General features: G+C 42.9%; 1 protein-coding gene across 1 annotated transcript in view; it reads right to left on the bottom strand.

Annotated features, from left to right (window-relative positions):
- LOC108677348 overlaps positions 1 to 22,096 on the bottom strand; it is an 86,015-nt gene that overhangs the window by 50,973 nt on the left and 12,946 nt on the right. Inside the window, exons 2-5 of the mRNA XM_047882827.1 lie at positions 16,086 to 16,630; positions 15,101 to 15,304; positions 13,475 to 14,438; positions 12,283 to 12,351 (exon numbers count right to left, since the gene is read on the bottom strand). Coding sequence (XP_047738783.1) covers positions 12,283 to 12,351; positions 13,475 to 14,438; positions 15,101 to 15,304; positions 16,086 to 16,580 — 1,732 coding nt within the window. The 5' untranslated portion in view covers positions 16,581 to 16,630. The remainder of the gene's footprint in view (positions 1 to 12,282; positions 12,352 to 13,474; positions 14,439 to 15,100; positions 15,305 to 16,085; positions 16,631 to 22,096) is intronic.

Below are 22,096 nucleotides of genomic sequence, written 5' to 3'. Positions count from 1 at the left end.
GTTTCATTCGAATAAAATTAAGATAACTCACAATAAATATTGTTACAGTATCGCGAGTAATAGTTGTGTTACTTGAACGGCAAGTACATCAAAATCAAAGTTCTATAAAGCTAGAAAATACGGTTGAATGAAATTTAATTGAACTTCTAGAGAAATTGACTTCTTGACGACAGAATCATTTTGCACAATTTTCTTTTAGTCCGACAATCAGAGTAAAAAAAACTTAGAACTTATTACACAATAGAGATCGTTAATTCATGTTACAATTGTTAAGCTTGAGAACATACAATACATTGCACGGTATGCGTGAACGTTATCAAACCCAAACATTAATTATCAAACACGCTCTAAAATTATAGGTACAACTACACAATATAAGTTGTTATTGTTATCACAAAAACGGCACACAGTTTTACATATTTTTTTATAAAGGCCTCCCACACTCACCATTCCAACAAAAAGGAATCAATTTTATTAATTCAAAACAGGGAATGGTTTCATGTCAATGAAGCCATTACATATTAGGAAGGCAGACAAGGAAGATTTGTAAGGAAATAGCAAGGGAGATAACACGGCGGCCATGACACTTCAGAACGTGTCGTGAACATGTCGTGAACGCGTTACAGACAACGAGCGACGTATGGCACAATGTGACGTGAATAATTGATGAAAATAACCGAACGAGGGATACATCGCGTTACATTCAATTACTACGACTTCAAAATTGCAGAAATAAATATCTTGCGAAATTTTTTCAAGATCCCAGGAGCAAATTTGAATGTTCATTCAAAGGTTTTCATGAAAAATTATCAAACAATAATGCAGGGGCTAGAAATAACTATCCCGACCAAACTCCGTTGTTATCGATCGTAGATGATTAGTTGATGAGTAAAAAATGATCAACATTAGGATTTTTAAATAAATTTGATAGAAGTGAGGAGACAGAAAATGTGAAAGAATGAACGAGTGGACGCAGAATGTATGAACTCAAAGCAAACAAAGTTAAATAGAAATTTGTGATACAACCTTATTCGTAACGGCACTGAATAATGGAGATGAACAACCGCCCCATAACAACAGCTTGCGTGGAGGATGAGTTTATCGCATTAGAACAAAACGACCCGAAACGAAACAAAAGAGGCGATGAAGAATTAATTATTCCCAAAATTCCCGGCTAATTATTCCCAAAAACTTTATTAAATCCGCGCTAATATTCCCAAAATTATTTTTATCCGCGCTAATATTCCCAAAATTATTTTTATCCGCGCTAATATTCCCAAAATTATTTTTATCCGCGCTAATATTCCCCAAATAAATTCACCCGCCTATAAATTTTGAACGATTGTTTTGCCACCAACTAACTTCACGATGGGCAAGGAAGAAATATATAATGTACTAACGTACCTGTACTATAATAAAAGGCAAGTATAAAAGGCAAAATATTGGGCAGTAATGTTTATTATGACTTGCTTGTGTACATATACCCATTATACAAATATGTACAACACACATTAACAGTTTACATATACCCGTAGTACAAGTACATGTTCGTACAGATATTTCCCAAGTTTATGTTCGTCTGATCAAAAATTAACGTAATTACGAGAACGCTTACGGTCTTATATACGCTGATCGTATCTTGCATACGCTGATCGTATCTTACATACGCTGATCGTATCTTTCATACGCTGATCGTATCTTACATACGCTGATCGTATCTTACATACGCTGATCGTATCTTTCATACGCTGATCGTATCGTGCATACGCTGATCGTATCTAGCATACGCTGGTCGTATCTTACATACGCTGATCGTATCTTGCATACGCTGACCGTATCTTACATACGCTGATCGTATCTTGCATACGCTGACCGTATCTTACATACGCTGATCGTATCTTACATACGCTGATCGTATCTTACATACGCTGATCGTATCTTTCATACGCTGATCGTATCGTGCATACGCTGATCGTATCTAGCATACGCTGGTCGTATCTTACATACGCTGATCGTATCTTAGATACGCCGATCGCATACGCTAACGGTTGCAACTACGAGATTCGTAAAGACACTTACGACTGTCGTGTCAGTTACGATTATTGCACTGGTTAGACTGTCGTAAGAAAGTAGCTCCTTGCGCTTCCACATTTGACGTTTGAATGAGACGCTTTATTTGAAATCCATGAATAATTTTCAGCAAATAAGCATACGGCCTGCGATAAGGGGGCGGCTTCATGAAGAATTCTTTACATTGTTTTTTCCTCAATAGATGAAATTTGCCGCGGATTTAAAGCGCGAGAAATTTATCGATAGCCGCTGCAATCAGACAATATAATTTGTGGACCTAATAATCAATGCATTTGGTCAAATATGACTAATAGAAGTACAACCATGTGGCGATCTCAAATAGATTCTTTCATAGGTTAAAATTAATACAAGTTAAACCAATCACCAAACGTGACTTAACCATGCATGTTCGTCTCCAGGTAAGATATTTGCATGATTCTGCGCCATTAATACAAGATAAAAGAGAAAAATATAACTCCATTTACATGAGGAGTTTACCTTGAAAACCAAATAATAATGGTACATTTTGAATGGGACCCTTCACGATCTTCGTAATAAAGAATTGTAGGAAGGAAATTGCTTGACATTAAAACTGCCGCGTTTCTAGCGCAGCTACGACATTATTGTTGTAGAACTACAAATGTCTACTGAATATGGAATATGCATGCACAACGTTTTGTCGTCTCTCATCATTGACTACTTAATACCCTTTCATCACATTAAAATTATCATCTCTCTTCATCATTTTCTGACTACGTCAACGACGCTCTCATCACACCAGAATTATCATATCTGTTCATCATTTTCTGACTACTAAAGACGCTATCATCACATCAGAATTATCATACTTCATCGTATTATTATATGAACAAATGCAACACCAGTTCCGACACCACCTCATAAACAGAGCACTACCAGACGCTCACGTTTTGTTTTATATGGTAGGAATTGAATGGGGTCGAGTGGATAACTTTTTTCCATCACAGGTAGGAATAGCATAAGGAAGAGATGACTACTCGAAACAAGTCACAATTCAGGTAAGAATAACATCGAAAGAGGCCGACTGCCCGGTCATGTCTTATCTCATATAAGAATAGCATTGGGAGGATAGCATTTGCCGGTGGCTGGAATGTCTCGAGATCTTTTATTGTTGTTTACATACTAAAACATTTTCGGTTCCGTCAAGGAAGACCGGGAAGTAAAACAAATTTGAAAATTAAAATTGCTAATCGGTAACATCTTCCGGATGACTTAAAAAGTTCAAAATTTGCAATAATCCACTGAAGAAGAGCAATAACGTATCTTATAAAATATAGGGCCTAGTAGAGTCCTACTGATATAACCTGTACAAGTTGAGAACAAAAAAAAAATGAATTCATATACCCTCTACAACCTATAACCCAGATGAGTCCCACTCATCTACCAGCTAACAAGATAGTAATAGTAATGGCGGTGTCAGACCATTAGACCTGTCTTCGATTCTAAAGATCGCAGAATTTCCACTGCTGGTTGCGGATTTCGAACCTGCATCTAACTCACTGCTCCCATTTTGCTGTGCTTAATCGCTCGGCTACTTCGCCGACTTGACCAAAAAACTTTCACAGGAGCTTTGATCGAACCCACAACTCACTACTCCAATATTGGTACTCGTAACTGTAACCACTGGACCACCCTGCTTAAAATGGGCCCATTCTCCTACTTTGAACAAGCGACATCTCAGACGAAGCCAACTCATGTCCTCTCTGCATAAATATGTACGACTTAGCGTGCAGATGCGACACGTATAAACGCGCGTGCCTTTTCTTGCGCACGCACGTCACTAACAGGACAATACACGCGCCATGGACTCAACAAGCAAATTTTCTAGCACCGAAACCCGAACACGAATGACCAGTAGGAATTAAATGCATTCAAAGCCGATATCAAGGAGAGCATAAGAAATTCACACAGTTGTAAAAATAACAGCTGGAACGGAACGCGAACAGGCTTTAAATGAAACAATTCAGTAGGAATAAGTAAGAGAAGTTTATGTTTTGGCAGTAGTGAAGTCATGAATCGCGTGACACATTCAGTGACGATACAACATTTGATCCAATTCTGTCCTGAGGTGGGGCTGACATATTCGACTTCCTGGTTAACGGCCTGCCAACCAATTGCATGATGACTTCAACAACCCCAACAAGTAAGAGTAAAAGAATGGGTATAGAAGTTGACTCCCAAGAACATCTAAAAGTAGAGTTCAAAGAACAAACATATTTTGAAGATGAAACAACACTAAGGTCTTTTGACGCTGAAACATCACCTAAAGCCTTTTGATGATGAAACATCACCTAAGGTCTTTGACGATGAAACATCACCCAAGGTTTTTTGACGATGAAACGCTTAAGGTCTTTTGACGATGAAACATCACATATAAGGTTCTTTAACGATGAAACTTCACCTAGGGTCTAATACTAAGGCCTCTACAACCGCAATCAGAGAACGGAACGTCAATTGCTGCCTAATGAAGTAGGAGTAGAAGTATAAGTAGTAGCATCACGAGCGGAATGTGCGAGTTGCTGAGCGAGTTTCTCGCCATGCCTCTTCTTAACATGCACGGCCATCTGCTCTACCTCCCTGAACTTGGCGCCACAAAAAGCGCATTTGTGGACTTTCATATCATGTCTCCTGGCCAAATGGTCCTTGAGCTGCCATACTGAGTCCAGCGTACACGCACACAGCGGGCACGGGTTTCTTTTGCAACTCTCAACTGCAAAGGAAAGAGAAAGAACCACAATCAGCCAGGAGACATAGCCATCAGTCAAGAGAGACATTAGCTATCTTCCTCTACAGTCAGCCAGAAGACATAGCCATCAGTCACGAGAGACATGAGCTATCTTCCTCTACAGTCAGCCAGGAGACATAGCCATCAGTCAAGAGAGACATGAGCTATCTTCCTCTACAGTCAGCCAGGAGACATAGCCATCAGTCAAGAGAGACATTAGCTATCTTCCTCTACAGTCAGCCATTGGACTTAGCCATAAGTCAAGAGACTTGAGCTAGCTTCTCGACAGTCAGGCATGAGATAGAGCCATTAGCCAAAAGACTCTTGAGCCACCTTCTCCGCGTATCGATTAGCCAAGAAACTATTATAAGCAACGAGAGACACAAACTATCTCTCATTTTTACCATCGGTCAAGAGGCATAGCCATGAACCAGCCAAGAGAAAAAAAAGATCCATGTGCATCGGTCACACATCAGCCAAGATACAAGAGCTATCAGAAAAGGGTAAACTTGAAGACCGCTTCTTTCTTCATCACGAGTCAAGAGAAGCCAGTTTTATGAACCAAGAAACAGGGCCATTCGCCAAAGCTCTCGAGCAATCTATCACATCCGACAAAAGTCGTGAGCGAGAGATAATACCAACCAAGCACCAGCCAAGAAACATGCAGGATCGGCAATGTCTCGTCCAAGAGACATCGGCTTATGTTCGGGCATTTGGCGGTGAGAAACGCAACTTCACTTTCCGCGCTAGAATTTATTGGAACGAGTTTTCCTGGAGAATTTCAGCGCCATAATTCAGCCTAAGAATGAAACTGAATGCGCGCCCTGCCTCGCGACGTCGTATACGCGCGCGTAAGCTGTACGCAGCAGCGCAGCCTGCCTCACGACGTCGTATACGCGCGCGTAAGCTGTACGCAGCAGCGCAGTCTGCCTCACGACGTCGTATACGCGCGTAAGCTGTACGCAGCAGCGCAGTCTGCCTCGCGACGTCGTATACGCGCGCGTAAGCTGTACGCAGCAGCGCAGTCTGCCTCACGACGTCGTATACGCGCGCGTAAGATGCACGCAGCAGCGCAGTCTGTACGCAGCAGCGCAGCCTGCCTCGCGACGTCGTATACGCGCGCGTAAGCTGCACGCAGCAGCGCAGCCTGCCTCGCGACGTCGTATACGCGCGCGTAAGCTGCACGCAGCAGCGCAGCCTGCCTCGCGACGTCGTATACGCGCACGTAAGCTGCACGCAGCAGCGCAGCCTGCCTCGCGACGAAAATTCACCACTTGGTCGTTTCGAAGTTGGCTGCTTTTCAGTGTAAAAAGAATGAAAAAACTAAAATAAATGCCAAAAAAGTCAACCGAATTTACCAGCTGTTGATAAAAACGCGGCGTGTGGCGGCGACCAAATGTGTGCGAACTACAGAGAATAACTAAAAAATTTTAAAATTCTTATAACAAATTCTAGAATAGATGTACAAACTTCTTCAAAAATCGAAAATTATCCCGAAAGAAATAGAAATTCAAGAGAATCAACGAATTTCAATCAATTCTGTTCGCTGATACGAAGTGACAGGCACGGCGGTAGCAGCGGCTAAGCAGTCCTGTCATTTGCTGACATTTGAGCTTGAAATATAATAACAAATTCTAAGTGAATAAAACAAGAGATGCGTGAAGGGTAGGGGAAGGGTATAGCGCCCCATGCTAGGGCAGGACTAGGGCACCTAGAGGCCGAGCTGACCGAACTGGGCAGTACACCTTTCAACTAGACAATCATCAACTAGACACTTATCAACTAGACTCCTATCAACTAGGCACCTATCAACTGGACATCTAGGCGCGGCGTATGGTACACGATGAACCTTATACTAGAGGCTATGAGTACCCGTTACTAGAGGCAGAGTAAAACCTTTACTAGAAGAAGAGTTATAACTAAATCACAGACAGAGTAAACAATTATATATAGATGACTAGAGGCAGAGTGCAACCTTTACTAGAAGAAAAATATAAGTCGTACTAGCGTCATATCATAACTTTTTTAAAGAAGGATTTTAGCGGCCGCAATACACGACATGGTCGTTTCGTTGAATTAACATGAGCAATCATCGTAGAAGGTAATTAGCAAGACCAAATGCACGACCAACAATATTATAAGATAAAACAATTGACTGTGTTCGAGATGCTCCATAATATAATCAACCTACAGGATGAAACTGCCTAAGAAGAAATAATTTCTTAATTGACCAAATTTTTCGCGGGTTAGGTAGAGACAATTTTTTCCGCGGGTTAGGTAGAAGTTAAAATCGAATTAAATTTAAGCTAAATTTCTAATACAAATATTGAGAGACATCCAGCTGCTTGCATTGTAAATATATCGGCAAGATAAAGACGATGAAGTGGAGGATATAGGTAAAAATTTTGTAAACCTATACAGGCGAGGTAAACGGAATGGTAAAGAGACCCAGAAACAAAAAGGGATAAGTAGAGAATTAGGAGCAAGCTGTACATGTTGTAGCCGACATTTTATAAGAGATACTCGTTATAACTCGTATATAGAAAATTTACTTCGATTAAACTTAAAAACTTTAAACTCACAAAATTCTTAATAGGTGGCGTCAGAAAAATTGTTCAAGTTTTACGTAATTTGGCCGGTATCGAGTGAGCGATGACTCATCTAATTCATTCAGACACAAGTTTATCAAAAAATCTTAGCACCATCAATACAAAAGAAGAAGTATAAAAAATATGAAAACGCTTTTCTAGTGTACGAACGTTGACTATTTTAATTGTAACGGCTATTTTCCCTGCCACTGGGAAAAATTTCTATCTTTTAGGGTAACTTTTCTTAAAAATACTTACATCGAAACTTACGCAAACAATCTTGGAGAGGAACCATGATATTACAAATTATATGTTTGGGTTGTATATACACTATATAGGATCATAAATTCCATAGAAAATAATATTGTAAAAAGATCAAGACACTCGCGATAAGAATGTGCAACGAAGGAAGGTTCAGGAAATAAAGTGACGGGGAAAACGCAATTGAAAGTTACCCGTTAGTGACTGGGACGCAATGTTGAACTTTTCATTAATTGCTTCAGAAGCAAAGAACCACCACGGCCTTTTTTTCTCACAACAAACAATTGTTCAACGAAGTTTGAATTCGTCAACCACCAATATTGTACCCCACACAATACAACGAGAGTATATGTAGTAGCTTCTAAAGAAGAACGAGAAAGGATGAGAAATCGAGAAAACGCACTATTTTCAACGATGAAGAAAACAAAAAGATAACACTGGAAGGATTGGAGCAATTGGACGATGAGCTGCCATTTAGCTGTGTGGGTTTGTGGATCCTCCGCCTCATCCCTAACAAAATTCAGATGCGGGCTCGACTCTTAAATATGTGCTGCCCAGGACTCGGGGAGCACGTAAATCAGCGGGTCATGTCAGCTTCGGCTCAGGGTTTCAAGGGCAGCCTCTAGGCAGCTTGCGAGCTCGTTATGACTCGACTCGGCCAACCCTTCTCCTACTCTCAGGCGACCATAAAGTCGGAAAAGAAATTCTGACCAGAAATAAATTTCGATCAAGTGGCCAAGCAGGCCCAAATTAACTTTGCGCTGAGTCTAGTGAGATATTCGGCAGAAACCTAGACGATCCCCGCAGACTGAGCAAAGCGCAGACGGGGTAGAAGCTACACGACGCAGACGTAATAGAAGTTACACCACGCAGATGGGGTAGAAACTGCACTGCGCAGATGGGGTAGAAGCTACACCATGTAGACAGGGCAGAAACTACACAGCGTAGACGGGGTAGAAGCTACAGGGTGAAAGAGCTATCTCCTTCCTTCAACAGATTATTATCGAATACAACACGATTATAACCGCATATATCATAATAAATAGCTGATATTGCTCGATAACCACGATGCAGTCCACGATATAGAGGTAAATGATGACACTATTGGTCGTATTGCGAAGGATGTTAGTAACAGAGATGATATCGGGAGGGGGGGAGCTGGGGAATGATGTGAGGGGCACTGATGATAGGAGAGAGCCCCGGCCGACATATCCCTAACAAAATTTAGAGGCGTGCGAGACCCTGCATTAGGGCCGCCCAGGACTAGGACCGGACGAAAATCAGCTTATCTCTATGCCCGCTTCGGCTCAGTGTTCGAAGGGCAGCCTCTGGGCAGCTTGCTAGCTCGGCATGACTCGGCTCGACCAACCCATGTCATACTCTCAGGCGACTATGAAGTCGGATATATAGGAGATTCTGACCAGAAACTGATTTCGATCGGATGGCCAAGCAGAATAACTTTGTGCCGAGTGGAGTGACTATTCGGTCGAAGTCCAGGCGATCCCCAAATTTTGTTTAAGGATTTTACCCCACACGGCAAATCGGGCCGACATATTGTACCCCACACGACAACTCCGGCCGACATACTGTACCCCACACGACAACTCCGGCCGACATATTGTACCCCACACGACAACTCCAGCCGACATATTGTCCCCCACACGACATCTCCGGCCGACATATTGTACCCCACACGACAACTCCAGCCGACATATTGTACCCCACACGACAACTCGGGTCGACATATTGTACCCCACACGACAATTTACCATAGAAACACGATGAAACTAAAGCATGGGAGGTGCGTGGAGGAACGAATAAACACGTTAAGCAAGAGAAGATAACAATGATAATCAGTCGGACGGCAAGCAAAAAAAGATAACAATGATAATCAGTCGGACAGGCGGAATTAGTTAAAAACCTTGCAAACTTGCACGCACAACGCATGTAAATAACATCACACAGCAATGAGATTAGTGGCCTTAGTGGCATCAAGATCACGTTAATGAGGCGTACATATCGCATAGATGTTAATGAGAAGAGACATTAATATCGCAGCGATGTTAACGAGAAGTGATTTTAATATTGCGACGATATTAATGAGAAGAGACGAGAATATCGCAGCGACATTAATGAGAAGAGACATTAATATCGCAGCGACATTAATGAGAAGAGACATTAATATCACATAGATGTTAATGAGAAGAGACATTAATATCGTAGCGATGTTAATGAGAGGAGACATCAATATCGCAGCAATATTAATGAGAACAAGCGTTATTAATAAGTAACCACTAATAATAAGAAGCGTTAATGTTAAATAAGCAAGAGAATCCGAGCGGCAAACAGTGCAAGTGTGAAGCAGCAGCAGCAATGGTTATCTCGACAATATCATTATTGTATTAATATTAAAATGTTCAATATTAAGATTAATATCGTTACCTTCGTCAAGAACAAAAGAGAACAAGTAATGTATAAAAAATGCCCTCAAAGCAAGACAGTCTAATTAGTGCCATCATTCATGTCTCTTAACGCGGTCATTAAGTTGAATACTCATTTCATTAGCTTTGTTAAGAATATTTATCAAATTTAATAAGATTACTCATGAAACTAATTTTGATAAGAATAATTATAAATTTTAATAGGAATGCTCATAAAGTGTGAATACTCGTCTAAAGCAAGTTTAACAAGCAAGTTTATCAACATGAATTTGGTAAAATTCAAAATTGAATACGAAATGTGAACATTTTCTTATATTGTTGCACAGCATTTTACCTAGAAGAGTATTTACTATTTTGTATAACTAAACGCCTTAATACAGACATGAGACAATATAGACATAAGTCAACGTAAACCTAAGTCAACATAGACAAAAGTCAACATGGACATAAGTCAACATAGACATGAGGCTGATGACACCCAAGCCAGACTGAACAAGTTTGAGGGACTTAGTTGAACTTTTAGCGTCGTCTCTTGTGCCTACACCAGCGCCAACTTTACGCTCAACTTAGCGTCAACTTTGGATAAACTTATTAAAGAAACATTTATTTGATGTATGCTTTGGATAAACTCATTGAAGAATAGTTTATTGGATAAATTCTTTCGATAAACTTATTGAAGAAACGTTTATTTGATGTATGCTTCGGATAAGCTTATTGAAGAATTATTTATTTGCTGTAAACTTTGGATAAACTTATGGAAGAAACGTTTATTTGATGTAGCTTTGGATAAATTATTGAAGAAGTGTATCCCGATTTAAGCTAAGCATTTTATGCACGATGATGGAAGTATATCTGAAGTATCTCTGAAGTATTGAAAAATACAAAACAATATACAAAAAAAAAAAAACAATCCAAGCGAACGACTTAACTTTGTGAGTTGACGTGAACTCGTAACTTGAGTTGCGTTACTAGTAACTTGAGTTGTGTTACTAGTAACTAGAGTTGTGTTACTCGTAACTTAAGTTGTGTTACTCGTAACTTTGACGTGAACACAACTCAAGTTTGGCGGCGTACGCGGCTGAGAGACGGGCTAACTTTTCAACGTACATTCTACCATGCGAGGAATCATGCGCGGCCGACCGGCGGCCAGAGGTGGCCGCCGATCAGACGCCCATGATTCTCAATAAGGTAGTCACAAGGGCGGCCGACCATAGATGCTCTGCTATGCGTAAAATTAACAATATTTTTTATTTAAATTTAATTGACAACATTTTTCATTGAAATTTAAAATTGACAACATTATTTATTGAAATTTAATTGACAAAAAATTTTTTATTGAAATTTAATTGACAAAATTTTTTATTGAAATTTAATTGACAACATTTTTTATTGAAATTTAAAATTAACAAAAATTTTTGTATATAATGAAGTTATAGCCTAAATTAGGCGCGAAAACGAGAAAATAATTCGATAAATAAATAGCTTTGTTACGAGCATCGAGGTTTGTGACCACGTGTACAAAGTGTACAGTACACAGTGTGTGTACAATGCACACAATGTACAGTACACAGGTTACTTTACTCACAGCCTCCACTTACACCGAGTTCATTTGACCATTTATTATAATACAAGGAGTTAATACAAGCAAATTATCAGTGAAATAAAAAATAATAATAGATAATTTTATGAATAAAAGACTAAAGTTTTATGTTCGCATCGACGAATAAAGAACATTTGGTTTTGATAATTATAGTTCAGTGTGTGTTTTAATTTCTACATTTATTTACTGTAATCATCATCGGTGCTAACCATTAAATAGTAAAATCTAGGACCGTGATAAACGCTTTAATAAAAATAGTGAAGTAGAGGCGTGAGTAAAAGGGTTCAATCCCTGAAGCCCGAGGGTTGAACCCATGAGACCTGAGGGTTGAACCCATAAGACCTGAGGGTTGAACCCATAAGACCTGAGGGTTGAACCCATAAGACCTGAGGGTTGAACCCTTGGGACCTGAGGGTTGAACCCTTGGGACCTGAGGGTTGAACCCATGAGACCTTAGGGTTGAACCCCTGAGACTTGAGGGTTCAAACCCTGGAGGCCTGAGGGTTGGACCCTTGTGATCCGAGGGTTGGACCCCTAAAGCAAGGGTCGGGGACTCACCCTGAGGAGAGCCCGGGGCGTCGCCGGAGTGACTGCGCCACCCGCCGGGGCTCACGGAGGAGGCCACGCCTGGGGGAGGGGGAGGGGAGGGTATTGATTATTATTTACTTAGTTACTAATATATTCGCCCTATTTATATTCTCCCTATTGATATCCCCTTTGATTATTGGTTATTATTTACTTATTTACTAATATATTCTCGCTATTTATATTCTCCCTATTCATATTCTACCTATTCCTATCCCCTTTGATTATTGATTATTTACTTACATACGTAGATATTCTCCCTATTTATATTCTCCTTATTTATATTATTCCTATTTATATGCTTGCTATTCATATCCCATTTGAGCATTGATTATTTATTTAGGTACAGATATTCTCCCTAATTCTATTCTCGTTACTTAAATCCTGCCTTTTTATATTCTCCCCCTTCATGTTCTAGTTAATTAAATCCTTTCTACCCATATTATCCCTATTCATATTCTCGTTATTTAAATACTTCCTATTCATATTTTCGTTATTTAAATCCTTCCAATTTATATTCTACTTATTCATTTTTTCGTTTTTAAAATACTTCCTATCTATATTTTCCCTGTTCATATTCGGTCGTCACAATAATACAGTTGTGGACGATGCGCAACTGCGTACGTCGGGATGACGTCACGCAACTTTTATTCTAGAGTGGCGGAACATAAAGGGAGGAGTTGTAGGACTTGCCACTCACTAGCGCGCACCCCTCATGCGGCTGTGCACACTCACGCCGAATAGTGCGAACTGCAAATAAGTCTTGCGACGTGTGACGTGTAAGACGTGTGACGTGTAAGACGTTTGACGTGTTAGAGGTGTAGCGTCGTACACGTGTGACGTGTAAGATTTTAGCTCCCACTTCTGATGCTCCGGTTTATGAATTTTAGAATCCTGTATATTTTGAAAAGAGGCCTAGTTTTACTGCACACTTTAGCTCTTAGCAACTTGAAGTTGTGAATAGATTGGATTTGTATTATTTGTCTATTCGTTAATTTAGGTTTTAACATATTTTTTTTCACTGTACTAACTGATTGAATTTTTGTTCTATGATTTTTGAACAGACGATGGAACGAGCTACACTCCCCTCACTAAAAAAAATGTATCCATGGAATGCCATTTCCCCTGGCACCCCACCTCCCTACCCCCTCGCCTCCCCACGCACCTGAGGGTCCAGGGGGGAAGGAGCTGGCGATGTGGTGGGCGACGGCGGCGGCGACGTGGGTGGTCGTCTGAGGGTAGGGGACGAACGACTGCTGCAGCCCCGGGGGGAGCTGGTGGGACAGAGGGTGTGGCATCCCACTCGAGTGGGTGTCCATGTCCCCACTGTCTTCATCGTGGTGGGGCGGCGGTGGCTCCTCTTCCCCTTCTGGGTCACTGTCAGGACCCATGGGTCCTCCTCCCCCGAACTTCCCCGACATCATCCCGGCCAAACGTCCCCCTTTGTCGAGGAAGCTACAGAGGCGGTCTCGCTGGTCCCGGTCTGGGGGACCGGAGGAATCTTCCTCAGACCCCACGAACTCCACCTTGGGGATCATGAGCCTCGGTGGGGAAGAGGTGGGGCAAACGGTCAGGTTGACGGCATGGGAGTTGTTCTCGTCGGTCGTTGGGGTTCGTCTCCCCGAGGTGGAGTTGTGGGGTCCAGATGAGGCGTTAGGGTTGGGCCCTGGGGATGGACTGCGGTGGGTCAAGCCCCTGGAGTTCTGGTTGGGGACATGACATGAGGAATTGTGGGTGGGGCTGTGCTGGTTGGGGGATGAATGCCTCTTGCGTCTCTTAGAAGGAGGGGAATACTGTTGCTGTTGTTGTTGTTGTTGTTGGTGCAGCAAAGACATGTGTCGGTCCAAAGGTAAGACCCCGGGGGGTCTTTTGTTCAAATGCAAGTCTCGGAGGTCTCGTGGGGAAGGCATATCCTCCCCAGGAGGTCTAGGATCAACAGCAGGTTTGTTCCCCAGCAAGTTCCCCAGCGCAGAGTAGTTGGGGAAGCCGGAAAGAGGGGCTGGGGAAGGCGAGTTCGATTCCTCAGATCTGAGCAGTCGGCCTCCCCGGTGCTTGGGGGGGACGGATGTGTCCCCACCGTCGCTGAGGTCTTCCTCACGGTCGGGGCTGAGCATCCCCTTGCCGCCATACTGCCAACAAAAGTCCCCTTAGAATCGCGAGAGTCAAGCTATTCCTTATCTAGTTATTATTAGTTAATTTAGAAAAGAGAAAGAGCTAATTATTTAATTTAGACGACAGAAAGTGCTACTAATTATTCAATTTAGACATAACATAACATTCAACTTGGACAATTTAGACAATTTTCACTTTAACCTAACATAGTAACATAATGTAATTATAATCAAGCATGTTTAGCAAAAGTCAAAAAGCAGATAAGGCGATAGAAGTTATAATACTGTATAACAAATACAATAAAATAAATATTTTAATGGGCATCCTATCCCAGTAACTAACTTCCCTGCCTTTGCACCACCACCCAGCCTTCGCACCACCACCCAGCCTTTGCACCACCACCCAGCCTTTGCACAACCACCCAGCCTTTGCACCACCACCAGCCTCCCAGCCTTTGCACCACCTCCCAGTTTTTGCACCACCACCACCTTCCAGCCTTTGCACCACCACCCAGCCTTTGCACCACCACCAACCACCCAGCCTTTGCAACATCACCAACCTCCCAGCCTTTGCACCACCATCCAGCTTTTACACCACCACCCAGCCTTTGCAACACCACCCAGCCTTTGCAACACCACCAGCCCCCCAGTCTTTACACCAAGTTAGCACCACGCCTCACCTCATAGTCTTTGGAGTTGTGCCTCTTTGGCGCCTCTTGCGCGAGGCCTTTGACTTTAAGGTTCTCTGCGAGGTTGAGGAGGCACGAGAGGTTGTCCTGCGACACGTTCACCTCGCCGTGGTAGATGAAGCACAGCAAACACTTGAGCTCCAGGAACCTGGTGTCCCTCAGCACGATGACCGGGTGCTGGTGTGAGGGTAGGTCCTGAGGGAAGGAGGGAGGGGTGAGGGTAACACTTGAGCTCCAGGAACCTGGTGTCCCTCAGCACGATCACCGGGTGCTGGTGTGAGGGTAGGTCCTGAGGGAAGGAGGGAGGGGGGTGCTGGTGTGAGGGTAGGTCCTGAGGGAAGGAGGGAGGGGTGAGGGTAACACTTGAGCTCCAGGAACCTGGTGTCCCTCAGCACGATCACCGGGTGCTGGTGTGAGGGTAGGTCCTGAGGGAAGGAGGGAGGGGTGAGGGGTGCTGGTGTGAGGGTAGGTCCTGAGGGAAAGAGGGAGGTGTGAGGGTAACACTTGAGCTCCAGGAACCTGGTGTCCCTCAGCACGATGACCGGGTGCTGGTGTGAGGGTAGGTCCTGAGGGAAGGAGGGAGGGGTGAGGGGTGCTGGTGTGAGGGTAGGTCCTGAGGGAAGGAGGGAGGGGTGAGGGTAGGTCCTGAGGGAGGGAGGGGTGAGGGGAGGTCCTGAGGGATTGAGGGAGTTAGGGGTGAGGGTGTGAAGGTAAGTAATGAGGCAAATTAACCCTAAATAAAAAATTAACTTTTAATAAAAACTTAACGTTAATAAAAAATTAACCCTTAATAAAAAATTAACCCTAATAAAAAATTAATCCTAATAAAAAATTAACCCCTAATAAAAAATTAACCCTTAATAAAAAATAAACCCACAATAAAAAATTTGCCCTTAATAAAAAGTAACCCTTAATAAAGGGGAAGGGGATAAAAAATCTAAGGGGACCTTGAAGCGACCGTTCACTAAGGGCTCACCTTGAATAGGTCGCTGAAATAAGGGCTGCAGGCGCTGAGCAACACCCTGTGTGCCCTCAGACTCTTGCCCTCGGCAGTGAGGGTAACGTCGACCAGCTCCTCCTTGTTCAGGAGGCTCTCGAAAGACGTCACGATATTGGACTGAAAATTGTTCCATTTCAGACAAAACTGTTGTTGCTGTTGCTGCTGTTCTAGCACGATAGGTGGTGCTGTTGTTTGTGCTGCTGTTGCACCAGCACTAACAGACAAATGCTGCTGTTGTCTGTCCACAGCAGCAGGTGCTGTGTTGTTGCTGCTGCTGTTGCTGCGGGATAACAGGTCTATCTGCTGAGGTAGTGCTGAGGAACCTTGTTGAATCTGTTGCTGTGGAGAACTCCTCGACAGCACGTGTTGATTTGTTTGACTCGGTACATTTTGCTGATGTTGTTGATGCTGCTGTTGCTGTTGATGCTGCTGCTGTTGATGCTGTTGCTGCTGCTGTTGTTCAGACGCCATGCCTGATGCCAGCGGCGCCCCTCTGCCCCGGTCGCCTCCTCCGCCCAGCCCTGAAAATGCGGACAAGATGAAATAAATGCGGACAAGATGAAATAAATGCGGACAAGATAAAATAAATGCGGACAAGATGAAATAAATGCGGACAAGATGAAATAAATGCGGAAATCCGAATAAAATAAACAAGGAAATACGAATAAAATAAAAACGGAAATACGAATAAAATAAACGAGGAAATACGAATAAAATAAAAACGGAAATACGAATAAAATAAACACGGAAATACGAATAAAATAAACGAGGAAATACGAATAAGATAAATGCGGAAATACGAATAAAATAAACACGGAAATACGAATAAAATAAACGAGGAAATACGAATAAAATAAACACGGAAATACGAATAAAATAAACGAGGAAATACGAATAAAATAAACGAGGAAATACGAATAGAATAAATACCAATGGACTGGACAGTAAGAATTTGACGAAGATAAGAATACGGATAAAGTGGAGACGGATAAAGAGGACAATGTAGATACGAATGCAATTAATAGAAATGTAGATACGAATAGAATGAAGAAATATATTTGTTGATATTTGAAAATTCGACAGCGTCTGAGTTTATGAGCAGCAAGAGTTACACCGTGAGCAGCAAGAGTTACGCCGTGAGCAGCAAGAGTTACGCCGTGAGCAGCAAGATTTACGCNGATTGAATTACGATAAAATAATTTTATACGTTGAGGGATTCAGTCGTGCTATCAAATAATTCGATGGCAATGCCCATTTTTATTAATTGTTTTAGTTTAAATATTTGAGGGAAGGAAATTGAGCGAGGACTATTTTACAGCTGTCTCTTATACACATCTAGATGTGTATAAGAGACAGGAGTAACGCCGTGAGCAGCAAGAGTTACGCCGTGAGCAGCAAGAGTCACGCTCATCACGCGTGAGCAGCAAGAGTAACGCCGTGAGCAGCAAGAGTTACGCCGTGAGCAGCAAGAGTCACGCTCATCACGCGTGAGCAGCAAGAGTCACGCTCATCACGCCGTGAGCAGCAATAGAATGAGCATCCAAGATGGCCGCCACTTCCCCATGTCGTGAGTCACTCGCAAGACACGCAGGCTTCCCCATCATCTTCCCCATCTTCCCCACACGCCCCACGCCTGCACCAGCATCATCTCCAGCTATCAATTTACAAACCTCTGCATTCATCCAAACTCGTAAATAATTTTCAAGAGTAATTTTAGTATAAATTTTTTATTTACATCCCTAATGCCAGCCGCTTGTTCTTTTGTCATTTTGAAATCACAAAAATTTTCATTTTATATGATAGTGGAAAATGTTGATAGAAACGACTTGTTGCTGAATACACCTTCCCTCAGCTTCAAATTAGTATAACCTCATTCGTTAAATCACCCGAAAAAAAAGTTTATAAGGATATTCATAATAAAAGTTTTTTTGGTTATTAAACAAACTTCGTTGATAAAAAACAACTTGTGCATAACAAGCTGTAGTGCAGTTTATATCCCGTACGGTACCAAATACACGTAGCGGCCCAAGTACACGTAGCGGCCCAAGTACACGTAGCGGCCCAAGTACACGTAGCGGACCAAGTACACGCAGCGGCCCAAGTACACGTAGCGGCCCAAGTACACGTAGCGGCCCAAGTACACGTAGCAGTCCAAGTACACGTAGCGGCCCAAGTACACGTAGCGGCCCAAGTACACGTAGCGGCCCAAATACACGTAGCGGCCCAAATACACGTAGCGGCCCAAATACACGTAGCGGCCCAAATGCACGTAACGGCCGATTTCTCGTCTGTGATTGGTGCATGGACCTGGCTTGAGAAGTCGTCAGTGATTGGCCGACGGAGTTACGCACTCGTTACGACTTACGACAGCTCAGCCCCTACGACGACCGTATCACTGATACGCGGGGTCATGAGTGGTGGTAACTGGCTACCCGCATGTGGAGTGAGGGCTGCCCGCATGCTTCATACCATTGCACAACATGGGTAGCATTCCTACACTGTACGCATGCCACAGCTATACATGCAGTATACAGTCATACACTCATACCACAGCTATACACGCAGTATACAGTCATACACTCATGCCACAGCTATACACGCAGTATACAGTCATACACTCATGCCACAGCTATACACGCAGTATACAGTCATACACTCATACAACTATATACGCAGTACCATAACTATAAACATATTTCACAACCAAACGTGCATTCCAGAACCGTTCACTCATTCCAAAACGACGTAAACATTCGAGAACCATACACGCATACCGCAGATACACACATACCAAAATCATACATTCATTTCAGTACAACATAAATATTGCAGAGTTATAGACTCATACCACAACGTTGAGGGTAAACTCCACATTCACCACCACATATACATTCCAGTACAATGTAATTAACTGTACTTACACGACCTACAGTTAAACTTTGTATATCTTTTGTATTAGCGCTTGCAGTAGCTGTAGCTATACTAACACTTCGGGGAACTGTAACTTTGCTTCCTGTAACTGTAACTGTGTTTCCTGTAACTGTAACTGTGCTTCCTGTAACTGTAACTGTGCTTTCTGTAACTGTAACTGTGCTTCCCGTAACTGTAACTGTGCTTCCTGTAACTGTAACTGTGCTTCCTGCAACTGTAACTGTGCTTCCTGTAACTGTAAATGTGCTCCCAGCATCTCTTACTACTGTACCCTTTGAAATAAACTAATGGGCTGCTAGCCAACTGTACACTGTACACAAGTTCAGTGTACAGAGACGGAGTTGTAATTGTGACTGTACAGTGCACAGTTGCACAGCAGTACAGTGTACAGAGTTTGTGGCAGCGACTGTAAGGCGAGGGTAGCCGAGGGAACAAACAAACAGAGGCACGTCTTCTCTTCCTGGCCGCCCCTCACATGTGTGCAGCAACCCTCACCCTACCCTCACACCCCTCACCCTACCCTCCCCCTCACTTTACCCTCGTACTCTCTCCCTCACTCTACCCTCGTACCACCCCCCTCACTCTACCTCCTTCCTCTTACCATCACTCACTCTACCCCTTCACCCTACCCTCGTATCCTTCCCCTCACTCTACCCCTTCACCCTACCCTCGTACCCTGCCCCTCCCTCTACCCTCGTACCCTGCCCCTCCCTCTACCATCGTACTCTCTCCCTCACTCTACCCTCGTACCACCCCCCTCACTCTACCTCCTTCCTCGTACCCTCCCTCACTCTACCCCTTCACCCTACCCTCGTACCCTGCCCCTCCCTCTACCCTCGTACCCTGCCCCTCCCTCTACCCTCGTACCCTCCCCCTCCCTCTACCCTCATTCCCTCCTCGGCTGTGCCCTCCAGCTAGATTATTTATACCTCCCTGTACCTCGTGCCAGCCCTCACATTACCTTCTAACTCACTTCCCTCTGTCTCATTACCCTCAGAGGAGGTTTCCTCCCTCACATAACCCTCTAATTCTCTCTCCACCTTAACATTACTCTTCCACTTTCCCTTCTTTATCATGTTAATACTTTAATTCTTTTCGCTTCTTTGAAGTTTACCCTCTAGCCCATTTTCTTATCATCAGTGTTACTTCAACACCTCCCATCCTCAACTTTATTTCCTAAATACTACATACTTCGTTTTCATTAGGTATGGCAAATTTTCGGGGCGTTTTGTTTGCTTCTAAATTTTGTTTCACGCTTCTTTAACTCTAATCCTTAGCTCAGTTTTCTTCTAACCCATGTCATTCATCTCAATATTCTTTTCACCTACCCACCTACCTATCTTGCTCATCCTATCACTTTTAACGAAACTATATAAATGTTTCTTTTCCCTCAGTATTTCAAAACCAACTTACCCTCCCTTCCCTCAACTTCAACTTATATCCCATTCCCTCTCTCCCTCAAGCCTTTCCTTTCTTCTCCGTAACTCTACCCTCTCTCTGGCTCCCATAGTTACCCTACAGCCCTTCTTCCCACTCCAAGTTACCCTCCAGCCCTTCTTCCCACTCCAAGTTACCCTCCAGCCCTTCTTCCCACTCCAAGTTACCCTCCAGCCCTTCTGCCCACTCCAAGTTACCCTCCAGCCCTTCTTCTAACTCTAAGTTACCATCCAGCCCTTCTGCCCACTCTAAGTTACCCTCCAGCCCTTTTTTTACTTTAAGTTACCCTCACTTCTTCCCCACTCTAAGTTACCTCCAGCCCTTCTTCCCCACTCTAAGTTACCTTCCATCCTTTCTTCCCCACTCTAAGTTACCTCCAGCCCTTCTTCCCCACTCTAAGTTACCTTCCATCCTTTCTTCCCCACTCTAAGTTACCCTCCAGCCCTTCTTACCCTCTAACTCAATCCCCAACTAAGTTACCCTCTAACTCTTCCCCCAAACTCAAAGTTAACCTCTAACCCTTTCTCTTTTCACGACTTTTCACTCGAACCCTTTCTCCTTTTCCGAGACTTCCTTCGAACCCTTTCCCACGTTACCCTCTCCTATTTCATCCCTTCACTGTTACCCTCTAGTGCCATACGAGAATTTCTGGAGTGCATCTCCAGCTTGGAGTCAACCATGGAGCGCATCTCCAGCTTGGAGTCAAACATGGAGAGCATCTCCAGCTTGGAGTCAAACATGGAGTGCATCTCCAGCTTGGAGTCAACCATGGAGCGCATCTCCAGCTTGGAGTCAAACATGGAGCGCAGCTCCAGCTTGGAGTCAAACATGGAGCGCATCTCCAAACCGCGTAAGAAGCAAAATTTTCGTCAGAGCTTAAATTTCCAACACATTTTACAACATAATCAACATTTACGGTTAATAATTCAAACAAATGAATTTGTGCGCTATAGTTTAAGTTAGGGAAACATAATTGAGATAAAACTGGACAACCAATAAAGAATTAATACATCAAACGAATTAATACATCAAAATTAATACATAAAGTAATATATCACTCATTCCATTGACACACATCGTTAGCTCACTTAGCTGAGAGATTCAAGTTCTTGTAGATTTTTACACTATACATTGTATTTACGTAGAATAAATAGCGCTAGAATTGCTATTCGTTCGTCTACAATATAGTATCTTTAATCTTCAGTATCTTAGATAACTTGAGCGAAAAATTAACCGATTGGGACAAAATCGGTAATGAGTAGATTACAAAATCAACTGATTTGCGATAAGTGATGATATCCTGAACTTAATCTTATTTCCAGCAATCCAATTCAGCGAATAATTCAAAGATGATAATAGGCACCTTCATGAACGGAACTTCAAATAAATTAAAAAGTTAGCTGCGTGTCTAATATTGGCATTCTTCTCTAAAAACAATAAATCCCGTAAATAACAGGATACTTTTTTAATGCAATTTTTTACATTTGTTGTCATTTTTCTGGCCGCTCGAAGTTCTTCATTTGTTCATCACACAGCCTACCCTCTACTTCCCCACCCCTACCCTCTACTTCCCCACCCCTACCCTCTACTTCCCCACCCCTACCCTCTACTTCCCCACC

Source organism: Hyalella azteca, unplaced genomic scaffold (genome assembly GCF_000764305.2).
Source record: "Hyalella azteca isolate HAZT.00-mixed unplaced genomic scaffold, Hazt_2.0.2 contig11426, whole genome shotgun sequence".
NCBI lineage: Eukaryota > Metazoa > Arthropoda > Malacostraca > Amphipoda > Hyalellidae > Hyalella > Hyalella azteca.
The sequence above is the reverse complement of the archived record's forward strand: the minus strand, read 5'-3'. Positions and strand labels throughout refer to the sequence as shown.